Below are 19,825 nucleotides of genomic sequence, written 5' to 3' on the forward strand. Positions count from 1 at the left end.
TTTGTCAATGTCAAATTGTCAATTTGTCAAGCAGATGATTCTCAAGATAAAACATGATTCTACGCAAGGAACCATAATTTGATTCTACATATCTATGTCAAGTTCAGCCTCCTTTGTCTTTGATATTTTTTTTCCTATTTTCCTTATTTTTAGGGTACCGTGGTTACAAGGAACCCTTGTAATTTTGCCATGTCCATCTGTCTATCCGTTCGTCTGTAGTTTGGCACTAAGTCTATGACTACTAGAAAGCTGTAAATTATAAGTATGTACATTAATTTGAAATGGTCGTTTAGTAAATACTTGAAAAGTGGGAATTATTTTTTTTACTCGTTTATTTTATAGTGTGGGGTATCGTTGGATAGGCTTTTAAAATGTAAAAGGGGTCTTCTGTCTATATTTTTCGATTGATGGATCCGTTTTGTAAAATATTATGCTATTAGAAGCTATTTTTTGTTAGAATCAACATAGTAACTTGTAGAAAATAAAAAAAGTCAAATGTTCCCACTCTCTATCGGCTAAACGGTTGTTTATGGATTCGTAAAAAAAATCACAAGAGTAAGATATAATATAATTAAATTACAAGGAAAACTATAACAGCTAAGGAGCAATTGCTATTTAAAGTAATAAATATAAACCAACTTAAAAAACATAAGTGGAAATCGAAAATTGCATACTAATTCCGTTCTTAAATAACTAACAACGGAAATAATAAAGTTGTCAGTAAGATAACTCAGAGTCTGTTAACTAGAAAGCTGAAAGATATGGGTATGTTTATAAATAACGTCTATAAAGTAGTAAAGAGAAAACTTGAAAAAATTTTTTTTGGAGTTCCTACTTGCAAACAAGGATTAATTTTTTGTCGTTATCCCATGGTGTGGGTTATCGTTATCAGTATTTTTGTGCATTACATAAAAGATTAAAGTGCTAACTTATTCTACAGAACCCTACATTGCGCGTGGCCCAACACGCACTTGGTCAGATTTTGATAATGATTATTGAGCTTATTGAGAGTGATATGTCATATCAATGATTAACGATTATTCTAATTTAAATGGTCACACTAACTAAGGTCACACTGAAAGTATTGTAGATCACAATATTACTTGTAAGACTAAAATAGTTCAAAGCCGAAGATCACTTTGACAAAATACTTTATAGTAAAACTAGCGGACGCCCGCGACTTCGTCCGTGTGGAATTAAATTTTTCAAAAAACTCTCAGGAACCATGGATTTTTCCGAGATAAAAAGTAGCCTATGTGTTAGTCTATGCTATAATATATCTCAATATCAAATTTCAGCTATTTCCGTTTTGTAGTCGGGGCGTGAAAAAATAACAAACATTCATATCATCAAAATCATCAGTTTTCGCAAATCTCGTTAAACCATGGATAAAAGGTAGCCTATGTGTTAATCCAGGGTAAAATCTATTTCTATTTCAAAATTCAGCCAAATCGCCTACATCAAAGAGAGAATAATTGGGTCTGAGAACAAAGAACTTACAAACCATCTGGAACATAATAAAAAATCAAGCAAAATGAAACCATGTGATATGAATTTCTAAATAATTGACAATAATAAAAACGTTAACACTGATATCGAGGTCGTTAATGCCTTTGAAGACTTTTCTAGATTATTCTTATATTGTTTACCTACTATGTATTATGTTTTTTTTTCTTTCGTTCTCAGATAATTCTGTAATTAAATAATACTGAAATAGGTAACTTACTTCCGCGGACGAAGTCACGGGCGTTGCTAGTCATTAATAACATAACATCAAAAACCTGATTTATTAGTTAAAATTAATCAATTAATTGTATTTGTCTCAGTTATTAGTCAAATTAATTATGATCTTAGAGTAATTTATTATCATCACTGTGACTCAAAATGGATTTTTTATTTATAATTAAGCCATAGATTAGAAAATTTCTTAAATTTAATTACTAATTTGGTTCAGAACATAATGAATGAATCATGTTCGTTCACTTTGTCACAACGCTATTTTTGATTTAATAAGAAATGGTAATACAGAAATCGTCAATCGGGATCGCAGAATTCGCATTATTCAAATAAAGGTTCACCTACGTATATGAAACAAAAACCTGACTTATGGCATTGAATTATCCTTAGAAAGTGTTTGAATATAATCCAATGTTAAGGAGATTTATCATCATATTATCTTTAATAAGATATCAAATGTTAAAGCGCACGCTTGACTTGGAGAGTAAGCTGATGCGTTACAAAAACCGCAATCGCGCGTGACAAACGGATGTTGAGAAGGAGTGGTATGGTGTAAAGAAATAGGTTCCTTGGTGGTTCACAAGGTTCCTAACGTACTGTTACAGACAGAAAATTTACTGTTACAGACAATTTTCTCAGAATGTACTGGATCAATAAAGTTGAAAGTTGTTACATTTAAACATTCCTGTGACCCAAACGCAGAAGTGTAGTGTGAATAGATGAAATCTGAATATCGAGTCACTTTTATGGGCAAGATGAACAATTAAAAAATAGTACGAGTACATTAAGATATTAAGTGCAGTAAGGTAAAAATTACAGCTGAGGCGATATTTCTGGTCCGAGCCGTAGGCGAGGCTTACAAGTAAAGCAAAGGCTGTATGCCTTGACGGTTTTAAGTCATTTGCGAGGAAAACATTTTTAACACACTTTCTGAAAAATTAATTTGCGCCTTTGCCTGTCCTCTATAAGATGACATTTTGTGCACTTGTAAGTATCTATCGGTCGTTTTTTCGGGCACGAGGCTTAGAGTAGCCTTTTTACGCTATCTTTGGGACTTCTAACGGTGTCGAATACAGTGAAAACAAAAAGAGCGCGGTATAATTTTTACTTTTTCACAGATAGTAAAGTAACCACCAGCGCACCAGCGTTTTTTTTTCTTAGGTAAATGCTCCAAAAACAGCCACTATTACTACTAATAAAGTAAATTAATATTTTTATGTTTTTGTAACAGATCGTTATCATTTATTGTCAAAATTATTAAAATGAAAAAATGAAATGTTTATTTATTGTATTTCATCTCACAAAGATAATTTTATTAATAAAATGTTGAGCACTTTTCTGACAAAAACTTTTCTTTGCTAAGATTTTTAAAAGTACCGTTCGTTTTTAGACGGACGATAACATTACATTACGTCACATGTGCGTAATAAATAAATAGATTGGTAAATAATAATTTAGACCTTACTAAAGAGCTATCAAAATGTACAATTTCTAAAACTCGACACTAGTTCGTGGAGAAACGTAAACAACTTCTTATCATTACTTTAGCTGAGTCCGATTGATAACTGTTCCCGTCACGTAGTATTGGTAGTCTATTGTGTGATTCACGTGTTGACGATATGAGTGATAAATAAAATTTAAACACTAAAATGAGTGCAATTGAAAATGCAAGCAATCAGTAAGTAATTTTGAATTCATATTGTCTAAAAAAATTTGTTATATCGTAGGTATGAGTACATCATTCAACTTTTGTTTGCCAACTAGATTTATTTAGTTTCAATCAATTCAAAACTCTATTCTGAACTATTTTACTTTCTTCTGTGCTTTCTCCACACAAAATGTGAACATCCAAAAATCCAAAATGAGAAACCCGAAATTCTCTTTCTCCTACCTCCAGTTAACCCCCTAGTGACAGTTACAAAAGACGTGTTCGTTTTTGGTCAAAATAGCAAATGAATCATGGTTACATTTATTGGAATAAATTATAAATATGGGAGGCTTGGTAATATTTTAGGTAGATACGGTACATTACAGATACCGATTTTATTATACTAAAATTTTATGATAAATAATAGTAGATTGTTATACAAGGGGCTAAAAAGACCCATTATATACGAGGTATTTTTAGGGCCCGAGACGTAGACGAGGGCCGCCTAAATAGAAACCGAGTTTATAATGAGTTTAGCCCCACGTGTTACACTCTGCTTTTTACTATTTTTGCGAGGAAATAAAATATTTTAGTACAATATTCAATGATTTATTTTAATTGAAAATTAAATGTACAAAGTCTACAATTTTGGATATTAAGGGAGATGCTTTTACCCGGTAACATAATTTCCGACTACTTTGAAGATGAATAATGAATGTATGAGGTAAACGTGAGAGATAATAGTTTAAAAAACTCCTTTCGTAAGTAAATCCATTCGTTGTTGTTTTCTTCACTTATTAAATTTTTCGTAGGTATCGTAGGTAAGTATTTAAGTAAATGCGTCTCGACTTTGATGGTAACAGATTGAAAATTTCATCCATCTCCAAATTAGGATCACCATTCTCACTAGACGAAGACAACAATAACAATTATTGTTGAAAAATATGTAAGCGGTCACAAATTTACAATGAATTTCGGAAACAAATCAAGTGTGCCAATTGTTTTTTAAATTCTCGCTTTTTATCGCTTTTTAATTTTTTTTTTTTACATGAGAAAAAGGCAAAGGTATTACACCGTAAAGGTGTCCCATGTCTTCAAATCTCGCTCTATTCGCAACTCAATAAAAATTAAATAAAAAAAATAAACGCATTCCACAGACAAGAACGCTGCATTTCATTCCAATTTAAAGTTTTTTATTTATTTTTCAAAACAATCAGGGCCTTACCTATAATGATTCTATTTTCGAATAAAACCTCCTCCGTTTTATAGTAGGCTAGTACTTGGCTAGTACTCGTAACAGACAAGAATTAAAAAAACAAAATGACTTTAGCCCCTAGAGGCTAATATGCTTGTTTAGCCCCGCTGTGGAGTGGTAATATGACAGTGTTTTTGAGCAAGAGTAGTGAAAATTAAATTTCGATTCTCTAGAGCTTTTGAACTCATCTATTAGGTACAACTGTTCATTTTATTGTTTTGTTGGAGCTGTAACTACTAGTTCAATAATAATATTCTCAATATTTTTACACTATTTTAAGGGTTTTTTGCTCAGTGTGATCTATTAAAAAGTCATAGACATAGCATATTGGTAATATATTTTATTTGTTAAAACTATTTAGAAAACAATAAAAATGAAAAAAAAATGTAAATAAACGAAAGCTAAAATCGAACTCTGGTTTAATAGTTTTTGCCCCAAAGAGTATATTTAATAATATAATATAGTAATAAGTATATTTTGCCCCTAGTTTCACATCACTTGTCCAGTTGAGTCGATATGAAAACGTCGAAATGTGTTATCTTGAGCATAAGCAGAGCTTATGTGTTGGATTTTTATTTTAGTTACGGAATTTCTTGATTCGGTCCCCGTGCTCAAAGCCTGCGATAAAAGCTACGCATTAGCTGAAAAGCTTGTTTGTTTTTTGGTATCTGTAAATAATCATAAGCTCTAAAGGAAACACATTTGGAAATCATAGACGGACACACGAACACTTCTATTTATTTATACCTATTTATGATGATGACTAGAAGTTAGAATGGGTATCGTAACCTATCCTTAAAGTTAAAAGATAGATAATGCCGTCGTGAAAGAATAATATTCCAAAATGCGTATTTGATTTACATGACTATTTAAAATTATAGTTTTTGGGGTATTGTTCGATTTGTTCCGTTTGTAAAATATTAAGTTTTTAGGGGTTAACTTTTGTTAGAGTCAAGTGTCCATACCTGCTAAACGGTTATTTATGGATAGATACATGAAAAAAATCACGATAAACTATAACAGCTAAGTAGCAATTGCTATTTAGAGTTACAGTCGACTAACTTAAAAAACGTAATTGGGAAACGAAAATTATAATACTAATTCCGTTATTAGTTAAAAAGATAAAGTTGTCTGTAAAACAACTCAGAGACTGTTAAAACTAGATAGCTGAAATTTGGTTCAAATATAAATATATTAATTACGACTTTATAGTGGAAATTTAAATTTGAGGATAAATTTTTTATCGTCTATTCCATGGTGTGGGGTATCTCTATCGGTATTTCTGTGCATTACTTATGAGATCAAAGTGTTAACTTAATCTACGGAACCCTATTTTGTGCGTGGCCCGACACGCACTTGGTCGGTTTTTCGTCTTGGAAAGTACTTAGATGAATAGCATAGAATATAGATGATCTATTATTCAGTAATCCCAATCACATCCCTAACGTTTGCAAAAAAAAATAGCAATCAAATACCTTCTGCGAATTATCTTAACATCTGGCTTGAAAATCGACCCTCCTCCCGCTTCCCCACCGGATGTGCTACTCGTAAGTAGCAGTGTTGCCAGTTGGATCTTATGAGAAGTTACCCGAAATATAAAGAAAGAAAGAAAGAAAGAAAAGATCTTTATTTTTAAGTAATGCCACATATCACATAAAATCTAAATTATAACATATTATGGCTTAACTGTCCACTCAAACAGTGGAGCACTAAAGAATGCCCTGTAATATGTGGCACAACCTAGAAAAAGGCCCCAACTCAGCATTTTGCCGCATACTTTCAATAAAAAAAGTATGCAGCACTGATTTTCAGTTAGGACCCAGTTCAGGTGCCGCCACGCACACAGTTCAACACTTAACGTAAACTATTAAATACAATTATTAAGAACTAATTAAAACTAACTAGGTAGACACATTGATTTAGAAAAAAAAACAGAAAACTTAAACATAACGATGAAAAACAAAATTAATGATACAAATAAAAATTACCTGCAATATAATAATGTATACTTTTTTTTTTTTTTGTTAAGAACTCTTATTACTAATTTATAGATAACTAAATACTTGAATACTAATAATATTAAAAAAAGTAACCTTTTTGTGTAAAAAGTAACCTTTTAACTACTACTACTCTTGCTTTTTGCGTTCCACAGCATGGCTAAACCACCATTTCAGCCTCTGGGGGCTAAAGTAATTTTGTTTTTTTTTAATAGCTGTCTGTTACGAATACTAGCCAAGTACTAAATTACTACAAACCGAAGGAGATTTTACTCGTAAATAGAATCATCTTAAGTAAGGCCCTTATGTAAAAGGCATACCTTTTACATAAGGGATAAAAAAAATACAATTAAAGAGCAAGGATTTAAAAAACAGGATTTAAAAAAAGGATTTAGACGTTAATTTCTTAAATTCATACTTGATTTTTTTAAGAAATTCAATGTGACTGCAACTTGCTTATTTCGCAAAGTCAATTGTAACGTCTTCATTTATAGTGAGATTGACACAGAAACATCGATGAGTTCTTGAGCATTTGTCCGCATTTCTTGATTTAACGACCGTTCTGTTTTAGATATACGAAATTGAAGTTAATTCTAAAAATTCCGAAATATCACGTAAAAGTAACCTTTTTATTAATGTAACCTAAAAGTTACCAATGCAGTCAAAAAATCACCTAAAAGGTTACAAAAGTAACCTTCTGGCAACACTGGTAAGTAGTGTCTTATCACCATTGGACGGCCGAACCACAGGCCGAACCAAAGATTACAGGGCCGAACAGACAAACGTCATTTATGATTGGTGTCAAGCATAGACTTAGAACAACAACTCAACAAGCTAACTCGCACAAGCACTGCAACCAAAACGTCATTTTATTTTGACTTTGACGTTTTACTTTAACCTTGTTTTTAAAGTTTCTTTAAATTTCAACTATTACAAGAGTGCATTTCAATAAAAATAGATAATAATATGTTTATCAAATTCAAAAGTAAAAATTAAAATCTGGTTTATTAGTAAATAAAATATTCACAGGTACTATTAGGTACCTATACAATTTCGTTTATTTGAATATCAACGTAAAACGCAACACTTTCGTTATTATAGTTTCGTAATTCGTGCATATTGATCAGTGATTTGTCCTTAATAGTGAGACGTGGTGAGATGCAAAAAATATATGCGTTACATTGTAATCGTATATCGCGAGTTTCTGGTTCAGTGACGAAGGCGGAGCGGCAGCCGCAGATGTGGCATTGGCAAGCGGAGTGCTAGTCGACTCGATCTCTGCCATGTCTCAGAGCGCTGCTCCTCCGGACTTGATACAGTAAGTTATTATTATATTTTGTAGGAGGCATTGATTGCTCATAAAATTCATTTTTCATACTTATTTATATTTATTTTAGACTAGCTGACGCCGCGCGGTTTCACCCGCTTGGTTTCTGTTCCTGTGGGAATACGGAAATAATATATAGCCTTTAGATTTCCTCGATAAATGGGCTATCTAACACTCTATTATCTCATAATTTTTCAAATTATGAGCATAGTTCCAGAGATTAGCGTGTTCAAAAAAACAAACAAACTCTTCAGCCTATATTATTAGTATAGATATTGTAAATGGTATGGTCAACTATAATATTGTGTTGAAAAGAAATTAATCTTGGAAATATTATAATAGTAATCTATTTTTGAATAAAGTACTTTTTCCTTGGCAATGCAACCTAAGATAGTACTGTGCTAACTTGAAATAAATGTATTCAGCTAACACCTGTTACAAAGAAGTAGGATTACATGATGCTGAGTCATCAGCAGTGGCATACACAGGGTTTTTAACTAGGGTATGCACTATAGGTACAAAGTGGAAAACTTCCTACCGCAATACATGTTTTTGATGAGTTTTCTGGGTTGGCAGGGCATTTTTTGCATCTATGGTGTGCGTGCCACTGGTCATCAGTGTGTACTGTTCTGTTTGTTTTGGTGGATCCATATAAAATAACTCCAGAATTAACAGGATCTTGAAGTGAACTTAGGACCTTCTAAGCAAGCTACAAAACACAACTGCACCACAGAAGACTATAGGAATGATAGACCAAAAAAGGTGTATGACGATAGTTTTATTACAGGTCAGCACATGATGCTCATGATGAAGATCCCACAAAGCTGACCCTGGCGTATGAAAGGCTATACGAGGTGCCCCGGACTGTGGTGGAGCGGTTCTCAGATCACATCAGATACCTGGACATTAGTCACAACAAAATAACGTGAGAATCTTTTACACCTACCAATCTGTACTGGAGTAGTGTTGTGGCTCTGAGCTACAGATCCTGCTAGACCTACGAGGAGGGAGGCCTTATAAAATTTTATTTATAAAAAAAATACATCAAGAGACAACAAGAGGCCTGCTACTGTAGGAGATTGCTCAAATAACCTGATAATGATGATATGTTTTTGTTTACCAATCTGCTATTAGTCCTACAACTTCAACTTTTGACGGCTTCCGTGGCGCAGTGGTATGCACAGTGGATTTACAAAAACGGAGGTTCTGGGTTCGATCCCCGGCTGGGCAGATTGAGATTTTCTTAATTTGTCCAGGTCTGGCTGGTGGGAGGCTTCGGCCGTGGCTAGTTACCACCCTACCGGCAAAGACGTACCGCCAAGCGATTTAGCGTTCCGTTACGATGCCGTGTAGAAACCAAAAGGGGTGTGGATTTTCATCCTCCTAACAAGTTAGCCCGCTTCCATCTTAGACTGCATCATCACTTACCATCAGGTGAGATTGTAGTCAAGGGCTAACTTGTAAAAAAAAAACATGTGTATCTCACAAATTTCAGTTTGAATCCTCATATTGAGTAAACAAGACTATTTGACTCTCAAAAGATATTAGAATTTCTAGACAATTCTAAGTTGCAAGTATGTAGGTATTTTAACACACAAACATTATATTTTTATAGGCTGTCTAGACCAGACTAGTTTCTATTCTAGTTTGTGAAACTTGTTTGTCAAGACAAGTATTAAACTATTTTAAATTTGTGAACCATTGATACAAAAACTGATATTCCAATGTGAATGACATTTTATCTTATTTAAGTACATAAAATAAATTGCTTTTATCATGAGATACATTAAAGTGAACTTGTTTATTACTTACAGTAATCTGGATGCTCTGGTTCACTTCAGACACTTGACGTCTCTAATTGCTGATGACAATCCCATCACTGAGAACTGTTTCCTGCCTCCCATGCCTAAACTGCAGTTGTTATGGTAAAATTGTGTATTCTGCCTTTACTTACCCACTTCAATAACAATCATGTGGAATAATACATAGCTCATGTACTATAAGAAAGAAAAAAGAAGATAAAATGCACATCACATATCTCATTAAAAGAATTCCACTAATAGTGGCATTGTCATTTATTGGGTTTGGACAGAACATTTGGATGATTTGTCTTTATCCAGATGCTCTCTCTTGTTAGATGTAGTGGGTCACATGTTTTTTTGAATTGTGGAGCTTTTCGACTTATCAAGGTGCTACATAAATAGGTTCTACTGATTACTACTACTACTACAGGCTGAATCGCTGTAAAATATCGTCCCTGTACCCGTGGGTGGGCCGGCTGAAGGAGGCGTGCCCGGCGCTGTGCCTGCTGTCACTGATGGGCAACCCGGCCGCGCCCAGCTACTTCAATGGCGGCACCTTCTATGACTATCTGCAGTACAGGTAGCTTGTGGCTATTACATCCCCCTACAGCTTTTTGAATGTAAAAAATTAGCACAGCTATTTTTTAAGATTTTATTGATTGACCATCATCATCAGCTGATATTCACTGCTACTCAATCGAGGGATTATTTAAGCAGATTTTAACAAATTGCTCAAATCAAACATATAACTTATTAACATTGAACAGTTTTCAAATGGCTGTTATTACAGAATTGGTTATTTTTCAACTAATTATTGTATATTTTCCTAAAAGCTTAATAATGTCACTAGTTTTGACACTGAGACTGAGAGCTAGCTTATTTTCATATGATCAATGTCACATTGCAGGTTGTTTGTGATCTCACAGTTCCCGTCACTCAGTCACCTCGACGACAGGAAAGTGACGGACGACCAACGCGCGGAAGCGCAGCGGCTCTACAAGAGGCCCCTGCTGGAGCGGCTCGTGAGGCCTGCCACCGGAGGCCTGGCCATACTGGGGGCCTCGGTCACCTGGACCTCCGTGCAGAGTAAGCTTACCTCGTTTTGGGGTAAGAAGCCGGAGGGAAGGAACTTACTTATATAGCAGTTGGTGAACACTTGAGTGGGTTTAGGTTCACATTTTAGTCACGTTTTGCTCACGAGTGTACTGATTTTGATTAAAGAGAAACCACTACTCTGTGGGTGTGATGTAGGGAGGTGGAAGGCACCGAATAATGAAAAAAACAGGCGGCAGGCGAATTTTTCAATGTGAAATTAAATTCACCCGCGAGTGTACCTACCGATGAAAGGTTCGCAACGGAATTCAAGTACGAATGGAAACGGAACGACTCGTCACAGACACGGAGAGGAGCTGGCAGTGGCGGATTTACAAATTTGCCGCCAGTAGGCTATTGAATTTTTGCAACTCTTGTTGAGCTCTGAAATTCGTTTTAGATCGCAATCAATACAATTTTCTTAATATAAAGTTTTAATATTTTAGTAGGACTGTACAGGACGTTCGGGACTAAATATTAAAATTGCCGTTATATTTCTTTATTTCTGTAGAGGAAAAGTTTTTTGGGTCAAATTTGCCGCCCCCTAAAATCTGCCGCCCTAGGCTCTAGTCTACTTAGCCTAGTGGTAAATCCCCCACTGGGACCTGGAATTGAGAGTGTGGGATAGTATGTGGCTATCAAACCAACACACACAAAAATTTTAACCCTGCTCTGTTTTGTGTTACATACTGTTCTTATGGAGTTTTTCAAAAATATCTGTAAAGTATCACTGTTTTCAAAATGTAGGTATAGTAAATATATGACACTTTACATTCTATTGAAATGTTACATGTTTTATATTGGGCTTATCTAGCATTTGTCAGAGGACGCCCTACCGGCGAAGACGTACCACCAAGCAGTGTGGATTTTCATCATACTCCTAACAAGTTTAGTGTAAATAAATATAAATATTATTGTTCTTTTTATTTGCTATTAAAGTTATTTTCTTTATAAATGTGACTGATGTGAGATGTGTTATGTGTTTTTTTTTTTTTGGAATTTACAAAATGTGTTTAAAAAACTGCCTGAATAATTAAATATCATAAGTATCTCTATTAGAACAAAATTAATAATAATTTGCGGTTGTGTCTCTTGCCTAAAGATATTGCCTATCTATTTGCCTAATTATATACTTACTCGTTAATGTTACGAATTTAATTAAATAATTACAAAGTGTTATTTATGCTAAGCAGTTTGGGGTTATTTCGATTTGAAATTAAAAAGTGTAGATATAGGTATGTATAAAAAGATAATAATTGAAAGACATGTGAAAAGTATACAAATTTATTTTTATTTACAAAAGTAATCAATAAATTACAGGAACAAATATTTACTGACTATTAATTTCATATTTACTACCTAATATCCACTATTTGAGGACCATTTGTGGCCCAAAAAAATGGCTTTTCTGAATGAAGAATTATTCAAATCGGTCCAGGCATTTTTGAGTTAAATCGTTACATAGCAAAATAAAATGTGTATTAGTATACCTACTACTAATACTGACAAGGACGCCAAGCAGTGGTGTATTTACAAATTTGCCGCCAGTAGGCAGGTAGTACTAAAATTCGATAGATACCTATCCTTACCTTAAATTGTGTCAATAAAATTGCAAGTCTTAATATTTTAGTAAGAGTATGCAGGATGTAGGTACATTGTACAGGACTGAAATATGAAAATTATCATCACATTTCTGTAGAAGAGGAAGTTTTTCGGTCAAATATGCTGCCCCCTAAAATCTGCCGCCCTAGGCTCCATTCTACTTAGCGTACTGGCAAACCCACCACTGTCGCCAAGTGTAGGGTCAGTCGTAGAGCTCGAACTTGGGCCGCTTCCACGGCGTGAGGTCGACGGCGGGGATGGCGCTGTAGTCGTCGCAGCCGTGCCGGCCGTTGGCGGCGCCCTCCAGCTCGAAGGCCCTCCGCTGCACGCGCCGCACGCCCGAGTTGTCGCAGATGAGCCGCGCCATCGACGCTTTCTTCAGCTCCTTCAGTTGCTCTGTGGGACAGATAGGGGACTGTTCGCTTCGAATGATTCACTTAGCTTTGCTGCTCTAATCTGTTGAGAATGAGTGCCCATTTGCATTTTGGACAAAGCTTCGTTGCACATGCACGCCTCTATTACAGCGCGAAACTACGAACGCGAATTCGTACACAATTCTAGGGCGTGTATGAGAGTCTCACCAGGCGTGAAGGAGTGCGGCATCTCGCTGTTGTCGTAGAAGTAGCGGTCGCCGACGCGCGTGCGGTAGAACTGCTCGGCCACGACGCACTGCAGCGTGGGGCCCAGCGCCGAGCCGACCAGCGGCCGCTCTAGCGCCGCGCCCACCAGCAAGTCCACGTCATCCACACACTCGTATAGCGATGCCAGGGTGCCGATGCGCTGATTTAGAAAAAATACCCTTCGAAAATCATTAATTTCTCCGAGAAAGCAGTCGCATTCACCCAAATCTAACTAGTGATTGCGGCTTTATGTCACACGCTTTAATAATGTCCTTTACAATCCTGACGATAACATAAAACTAGACAAAACGACCTACTTCGATAACACCAAGTCTAGCTTTAAGCCAACAATAACATTTTATGTATCAGTGTCTTCGCCATCGAAGACAAGAGCCCCGATTTCTGACTGATATGTATCATTTATACCTTCAATACCTACCTTATCATCTCACAAACCCGATGACTTCGACGTCTATCTAAATGGCGGCCTAAGTCTCATAGACGCCCTCTCCGTTTTTCGTCCTGGGGCTCCATTCTAAAAGAACTGCACTCCTAAATCCCTGATGACGCTACTGATCTTTCAGTGTTTTAGGTTACCTTACCTGAAACCCTGAAAGATCAGCTGATCTTGATATTCGGAGCGTTCTTTGTGTTAAGTGCAACTGTTCTTTGTCCCTAATGAAGACATTAAACCCCTACAACACTCGAACGTTAATTAATGTACCTATTGATACTTACATCTTGAGATATTTCACCAGCTAAATCTTGAAAGCATTTTGCTCTTTGTAGACCGCAGATTTCCCTGTAAATATAGAGAATGTGAAACATGAAAAATAATTCCAAATAGGAAGTTAGGTTTCGAATACCTTCAACATCGATTAGCATCTACAAATTCTATATGTATTCCACATTTAACATTCTTTTGAAAGGAATAACCGTTTGTTTAATTGGAACTCAAATGGCACCAACCTGAAATCATTGTAAGAACCGATACCATGGTCCCTGCCGCGCTGGATGTCCATGGCGAGGAGGTCCAGCCCCCACGGGTTGCGTGACTTGAACAGCAGGTTTGTGATCTCCGGCGAGCAGTGCGGGTCCGCCTCGCCCGCGTGGTTCATCGTGGAGCCACGGATGAGCTCGTCGAATGAGTCCGGAGACACTTCCAACAGCCCGGGGTTGAAGTAGTGGTCGCTCAGTCTACGATTGAACAATATTGTCACAAGCCTATCTAACACATTGTTATGTGTAGATAGTCGTTCCAGAAATCAAAGTAAACAATATCACCGTATTAGAGCAACATGGTCTAAGCTGTAGATCCTCTCTCTTTTACAGAGAAAGAGAATCGACGTGTCACATGACTGCTGGCCCTGTCCCGTAGTAGGCCGTTAAAATGGGCCGTCAATGATGATGTGCTTAAAACCGAGTAACAAGTAAGCAGCAGTAGTACTTGTGCAAGTAGGCAGCCTGTCCGGCGGCCGGGCACGTCATGATGGTGTCGGGGACGACGGTGTGCATGTAGCGGAAGGCGGCCGCGCCGAAGCTGTTGATGACCCCCGGGTTCACTTCCTCGTTGTAGTCCCGGCTGTAGAGCGATGTCGGGGAAATGCGGTAGTAACGGAGGTAGCTTTCACCTGAAAATTGAGAATTCCCACATCATTATCGGCGTCGACATTCTTCTTCAAGGAATTTAGAAGCAAATTTTTTAAAATACGTTTGTCCCAAAAATGCCGACTAAAACAGTGTAACAGAACTGGTCCATTACAACATACAAGTGCATTCAAATAGGCGATGATTTATCTCTTACCAAAGTTTAGAGGCAGCCACTCCTGGTACGTGATATGCTGTATTTCTGCGACGACGATCCTCCGCGCCTCCTGGAACAGCTTCTCGTCGTTCCACAGCGGGTTGAGGTCGCTGAGGATGTCTGCCACGCGGTTGTGCTCGCGCAGCAGCAGCGTGTGGAGCGCCGCCAGCGTCGGGGTTTGGTTGATTCTGTTGTCACCTGGAGAAGCAGGTAAAACTCGAAAATCTTGGATTATATTATATTCGGATTCCGTTAGCGCATTGTGGACTGTCGTCAAAAGCTAAGGAAATCTTAAACTATAAGATAAACATAAATAAGGATAGGTACCATATACTTAAAAGAGAATATGACTAATGTTCCCCTTTCACTACTAAGTACTCAAAGTAAATTCAATCTTAACTTGCATCGTAGAATTCGTAGATACTCATAGGTTCTAAGCATTTCCTTTTTTCCAAGTTAATATTGCGACGCAGTAGGTAAACCCTTCACAGAATACCTACTCACTTAAATTCATGAGATCTTAATCCATTTTGTAACTTTTGTCTGTAGAGATATTAGACATATATATTACTTACCAGCTAAATAACAAGGCTCTGAAGAATTCCTTAAATCGCAAACTGCAAATTTATCATCTACTGACGGCAGGAAGCCGCCTTTGCAGTTTTTTCTGGTTTCTTCTTTCAATCTCCCGCCACATTTACTGCGGAGTTTGGATGCAAGTTTTGGATCTGAACCGTAAAGCGCTGATCCGTCTAGAAAACTAGTCACCGTGTTCATCTGTTACAAACAAATTGATGGGTTATTTTGCAGCTATCACTTGGTGTTTAATATTTAACTCATGATTCATTAGTCTCAGACGTGATAGTCAGACTTTTGACATTTTCCTCTCGCCATGCACCGTGGGAATACTCATTTGTTATGCCCACCTCGGCGTTTGTGTACCTGCTCTGCGTGTCCTAAGCTGCAGTCGTCCCTCGGCGCGGTGACACTCCTGACAAAGTTGAGACACTTGACGCCATGCTGCTGGTAGAAGGGGTCGTCCTCGGTCACGCAGATGGGGATGCACTTGTCGTTCAGCATGGACTGCGGCAGCACGTCACGCCCGTCGCCGAGGCAGCACTGAATGCCGCCCTCGTCTGCGCACGGAGAGACATAGCATTACATGCGTTAGTCTACAACGACTGGAGCAAGCATGCATTATGACGTATGTATGCATGCTTGCTGCAGGGGTTAGGCTATGCGGCTTCTAATCTTGAGATCCTGGTTTTAAAATCCATGTTTGACTATGAAATATTGAGTAGAAATTCTCATTAACAGTCCGAAGTGTAGTTGATGACGATTTACCTCCACGCCTCGGGAGCGCATTAATCCGTTACTTTTGATTATTATATTCTATTTAGACTAATATTCGAGGTTGAGAAGCATACAGGTATTCGCTGGATGATTCACTGGGTGCAGGCGGTTCATCAGGATCGTGATTTTTGGAAGTCCATACAAAAAGCCTATATCCTGCAATGGACGTCCACCGGCTGATATGATGATGATGATACTAATATCTATTATAAAGAGGTAAATTTTGTAGTATTGTACCGGGGTGTTATCTGGATCTACAGAAACTAATTTGAAAATTATTATAACTACTACAAAGTTACATTATTTATGAGTGTCATAGGCGTTATTTTACGGGAACGAAAACTACGCAGATGAAACGGCGAGGCATCGGCTATATATTAATATATACAGAATGTCGTGCGAATGGAGTTGCCGATGTCTGTTAGTATGGGGATAAGTATAGTTACTAGGGGTTTCAAGTTTTTATGAAAATCTGTCAAGCTTAAAACATTAATTGTACTACGCGTATCGGTGTAATTCGTCTTTGCCAAGGCCGATGCCTACCACCTAACTAGACCCAAGCCAATTTAGAAGTTATATACCTAATCCTAAGCAGACCCAGAGCTGGCCATCGTAACCAGGACGATTCTGTTGAGGGAGGTCGTAAAGTATTATGGCGGGCTTTTGCTAGAACATAAAGATAATGCAACACAAAAGTGGACATTACCAGTGGTTTCCATGACCTGTGCCAGCATGTCGTGGGTGACGAGCTGCCCCCACTGCATGCTGAGCGCGCTGTGCAGCTGGCTGGGCGCGGCCGGCCGCTGCGCGAACACCCGCGCCGACAGCACGCGCGCGCCGGGCAGCGCCCGCCCGCTGCGGGACACTGGCATTGCGTAGATGCCTGAAGGGAACCAGTAGTGAAAATGTTATTCACTGTACATTTTTTAAGGAAAAAGCCCCCCAGAGTTTTGCGGGCTGCTTGGCAAGGCTAGAACCACTTGCTCGGAACAAGTTAACCTCCCCATAACTCCGTGGCCGGAACTGTTCAGTATTTCTTCATGCTGACATTCCTGAGCTTTCATTTTTCTTCTCCCTCTTTTTCCTCTCATATTTTCATCTTGGCTCTGAGATATTTTGTATAAGAAAAGGTTAAGTTGCACATTGGTTAAAGCATCGAATTGGTAGCAGTTTGTATTTGTTGTCAGCTCCTTCGGGGAACAGTAAAAGCGTCAAGGGAAGGTTTGGGAGAGCAGTAGTGAGTAATTCAAACAGGCTGCTAATGATGATGATGATGAAACTCACCGTCGGCATATCTAGGAGTAGTGATCCTGGTGAAGGGAGCCCCGCGCCTGCCCCAGGCGGGGTGCAGCAGGTTGTTGCAGGTGCCGTCGTAGGAGCGGTACTTGCCGCTGCCCGGGCAGCTGACCGACACCGGCTTGCAGTGCACCTCGCGCGGCCGCACCGGGCTGTGCTCCAAGAACGACAGGAACGTGTTGGGAGTCACGTCTGAACTGTGGGTATAATAGTCTTACTGTTATAGGTACAATTATTGTTATTCTACGTGGTTCTACGTGTTATAACTGCCCTGTTAGGTGACCTATATACGATACGGATGATGAGGTTTTACGTCGGGTTAAGAAATTATTGTATCTTCTGAAATCTCCAGTGGAAACACTGGTACGGTAGCTAGGTAGGTAGGTACTTCTCAAGTATGTAATACATAGGATAAAGTAAGATATACTTACACATGGGTATTTCAATGTGAAAAGAAATAAAAAAAACGTAATGCTTTTTGATAACACTTAAACGAATTTTAATCCTCATTCATACTCGTACGGGAACCTTAAATTAAAATCGTTTCATACTCCAATAAACAAAATATATCGTATTCATCCGCAGTTGGCTTCAAAGATCACTTACTTCGAGCAAACCTTCATCTGAAGTATCTTAGTAGCAGACAGGAGTTCATTGGACAGCTCAGAAGCCTTCTTAGCGTCGCCGGGCAGCGTGGGAGAGAAGAAGTGCAGCAAGCTGAGCGAGCAGGCGTCCAAGCTGACGCCGTGGCGCACCAGCTTGTTGCCGCGCTGCTTGGCCTCGCGCGCCAGCTCGCGCCCGCAGCGGAAACTCTCGGAGACCAGCTCCTTGGTGATTAAAGGCTCTTCTTCTGTAAGTGTATAAATAACCTTAACTTTAATTAGACGAATTATGATACTAAAACATTAGAACACATAGAATTAAAACTAAAATAAAATACCTCCCAAAATAATACAAATAAAGCCTACTTACTCGTAAGTTAAAGTTAAAAAAAAAATATTTACTTAAATGCGATGATCATTAATTTTTGTAAAGTAACAAAGTCATCTGCTATTTTTATTCTTGCAGGCGCTAAATATTCAATTTTCTGTGACGATTTGGCTTTTGTTCGGTAGTAGGTAAATAACTGAAAACCTATTAGAACTACCTACCAGTTTGAATTTGCGAAGCTAGCTAGATACAGGTAGCACACTACCAATTAAAGCATGATACGACACATCATCACGCGGGGCACTGCGTAATTGAGTAAGGTGAATTTCACATCCTAAAACCAACAACCAAAGCTCGCTCGCACCGTTTTACCGATGTTTATTCATACCAATGTACTACTTACTAAATAACGTCCTACGTAATCAGGAGATAAGTGATAGGTATATGTAATGTATATATACTCGCCTGAGGAGTCCATCAAATCATTAATAGTTGAAGCCGTGCTGGACAAAATGGGACACAAATCAGAGAACAGATCCTCGAAGAGAGTCTCCCAGCCCGAGCTGAAGCACGCGGTGACCGAGGCGCAGAACAAATACAACAACACTGAGATTGAGAGGACGTTTCTACTGGACCTTCTTACATCCATACTTTATATACAAACTTTTTATTATATTACATTAACTTTATGTTCACATGCTATGCGTTCGGCCGCGTTTACTTCAATAGGGAATACTCGAAAAAAATTATGTAAATGTGAAAGATAAAGAAGTGTGTAATAATTGTAAGACATCGCGTAATGTGCGACAGGTTGAAACTTACTTTAATTAAAATCATTTGTTTTTAGAATGTAAACCTGTATGCACACTACGTGTTTTTTGCCCATCGATATTCTTCCGTTTTCAAAAGATGCGTGACTCTTAAAAGAAATCCGGGGGATTCCAAAATTGTGTAAGTTAAAATCGCTACGACTGAACTCAGTTAAACTATGGCAGCTCAATCATTGGCCATTTGGCATCTTTAGCGGAAGAATTTATCGCCTATCATGGCACACCCGCTAAAAACACCGACTGATTTCAAAACGATACCTATCTACTCTTCACCCTCTATAAACATGTTATATTATGGATTTTGGTAGCCCAGACTAGAAGCATACATGTATTGTCTCTCAGTCTAGAGTGGTTTCGGTGGTCTGTGTGTTATAGTATTTTATTTCAGTAATAATCATGGAAGCTTAAATAAACATGGCAGTACATCCGCAGAAAAGCTGATGATAATGATCTGAGACAAAGCACACAACGTTCGTTACATATATACCACGTCTTGTGAGACGCTTGTGTGCGCTGGCCCTAACTCGGCATC

At 37.9% G+C, this 19,825-nt stretch overlaps 2 protein-coding genes across 4 annotated transcripts; one reads left to right on the top strand and one right to left on the bottom strand.

Moving 5' to 3' along the window:
- The first annotated feature begins 3,371 nt into the window (after positions 1 to 3,371).
- Positions 3,372 to 12,187, top strand: LOC112043577 (leucine-rich melanocyte differentiation-associated protein). Of its 3 annotated transcripts, none has more exons than XM_024079057.2 (6): positions 3,372 to 3,415; positions 7,851 to 7,955; positions 8,752 to 8,889; positions 9,779 to 9,889; positions 10,197 to 10,346; positions 10,674 to 12,187. In XM_024079057.2, the coding sequence occupies exons 1-6, from the start codon at positions 3,387 to 3,389 to the stop codon at positions 10,906 to 10,908; spliced, it is 768 nt and encodes a 255-aa protein (XP_023934825.1). In that variant the 5' UTR covers positions 3,372 to 3,386; the 3' UTR covers positions 10,909 to 12,187. The 3 variants fall into 3 exon arrangements, with proteins under 3 accessions (XP_023934825.1, XP_023934827.1, XP_052739865.1); XM_024079059.2 differs by lacking the exon at positions 3,372 to 3,415 and adding an exon at positions 7,496 to 7,676; XM_052883905.1 differs by lacking the exon at positions 3,372 to 3,415 and adding an exon at positions 7,496 to 7,666.
- A 131-nt stretch (positions 12,188 to 12,318) lies between these two features.
- LOC112043578 (peroxidase-like) lies at positions 12,319 to 19,241 on the bottom strand. The gene is made up of 12 exons (XM_052883908.1): positions 18,934 to 19,241; positions 18,140 to 18,397; positions 17,522 to 17,730; positions 16,944 to 17,120; positions 15,827 to 16,020; positions 15,460 to 15,661; positions 14,885 to 15,082; positions 14,528 to 14,711; positions 14,050 to 14,277; positions 13,819 to 13,882; positions 13,042 to 13,240; positions 12,319 to 12,856 (listed from the first exon to the last, which is right to left on the bottom strand). Exons 1-12 carry the CDS (start codon positions 19,110 to 19,112, stop codon positions 12,663 to 12,665), a joined length of 2,286 nt encoding a protein of 761 aa, XP_052739868.1. The 5' UTR covers positions 19,113 to 19,241; the 3' UTR covers positions 12,319 to 12,662.
- Positions 19,242 to 19,825: the final 584 nt, after the last annotated feature.

This window comes from Bicyclus anynana, chromosome 10 (genome assembly GCF_947172395.1).
Source record: "Bicyclus anynana chromosome 10, ilBicAnyn1.1, whole genome shotgun sequence".
Classification (NCBI taxonomy): Eukaryota; Metazoa; Arthropoda; class Insecta; order Lepidoptera; family Nymphalidae; genus Bicyclus; species Bicyclus anynana.

Excerpts from the sequence above, each read along its gene's own strand:
- LOC112043577 (XM_024079057.2), top strand. The coding sequence starts at position 3,387 with ATGAGTGCAATTGAAAATGCAAGCAATCA. Across the intron at positions 8,890-9,778 it reads ATTAGTCACAACAAAATAAC|TAATCTGGATGCTCTGGTTC; the intron begins GTGAGAATCTTT and ends TATTACTTACAG. Across the intron at positions 10,347-10,673 it reads TATGACTATCTGCAGTACAG|GTTGTTTGTGATCTCACAGT; the intron begins GTAGCTTGTGGC and ends GTCACATTGCAG.
- LOC112043578 (XM_052883908.1), bottom strand. The coding sequence starts at position 19,112 with ATGGATGTAAGAAGGTCCAGTAGAAACGTCCTCTCAATCTCAGTGTTG. Across the intron at positions 13,883-14,049 it reads GGTTCTTACAATGATTTCAG|GGAAATCTGCGGTCTACAAA; the intron begins GTTGGTGCCATT and ends CTATATTTACAG. Across the intron at positions 12,857-13,041 it reads GCCGCACTCCTTCACGCCTG|AGCAACTGAAGGAGCTGAAG; the intron begins GTGAGACTCTCA and ends TCTGTCCCACAG.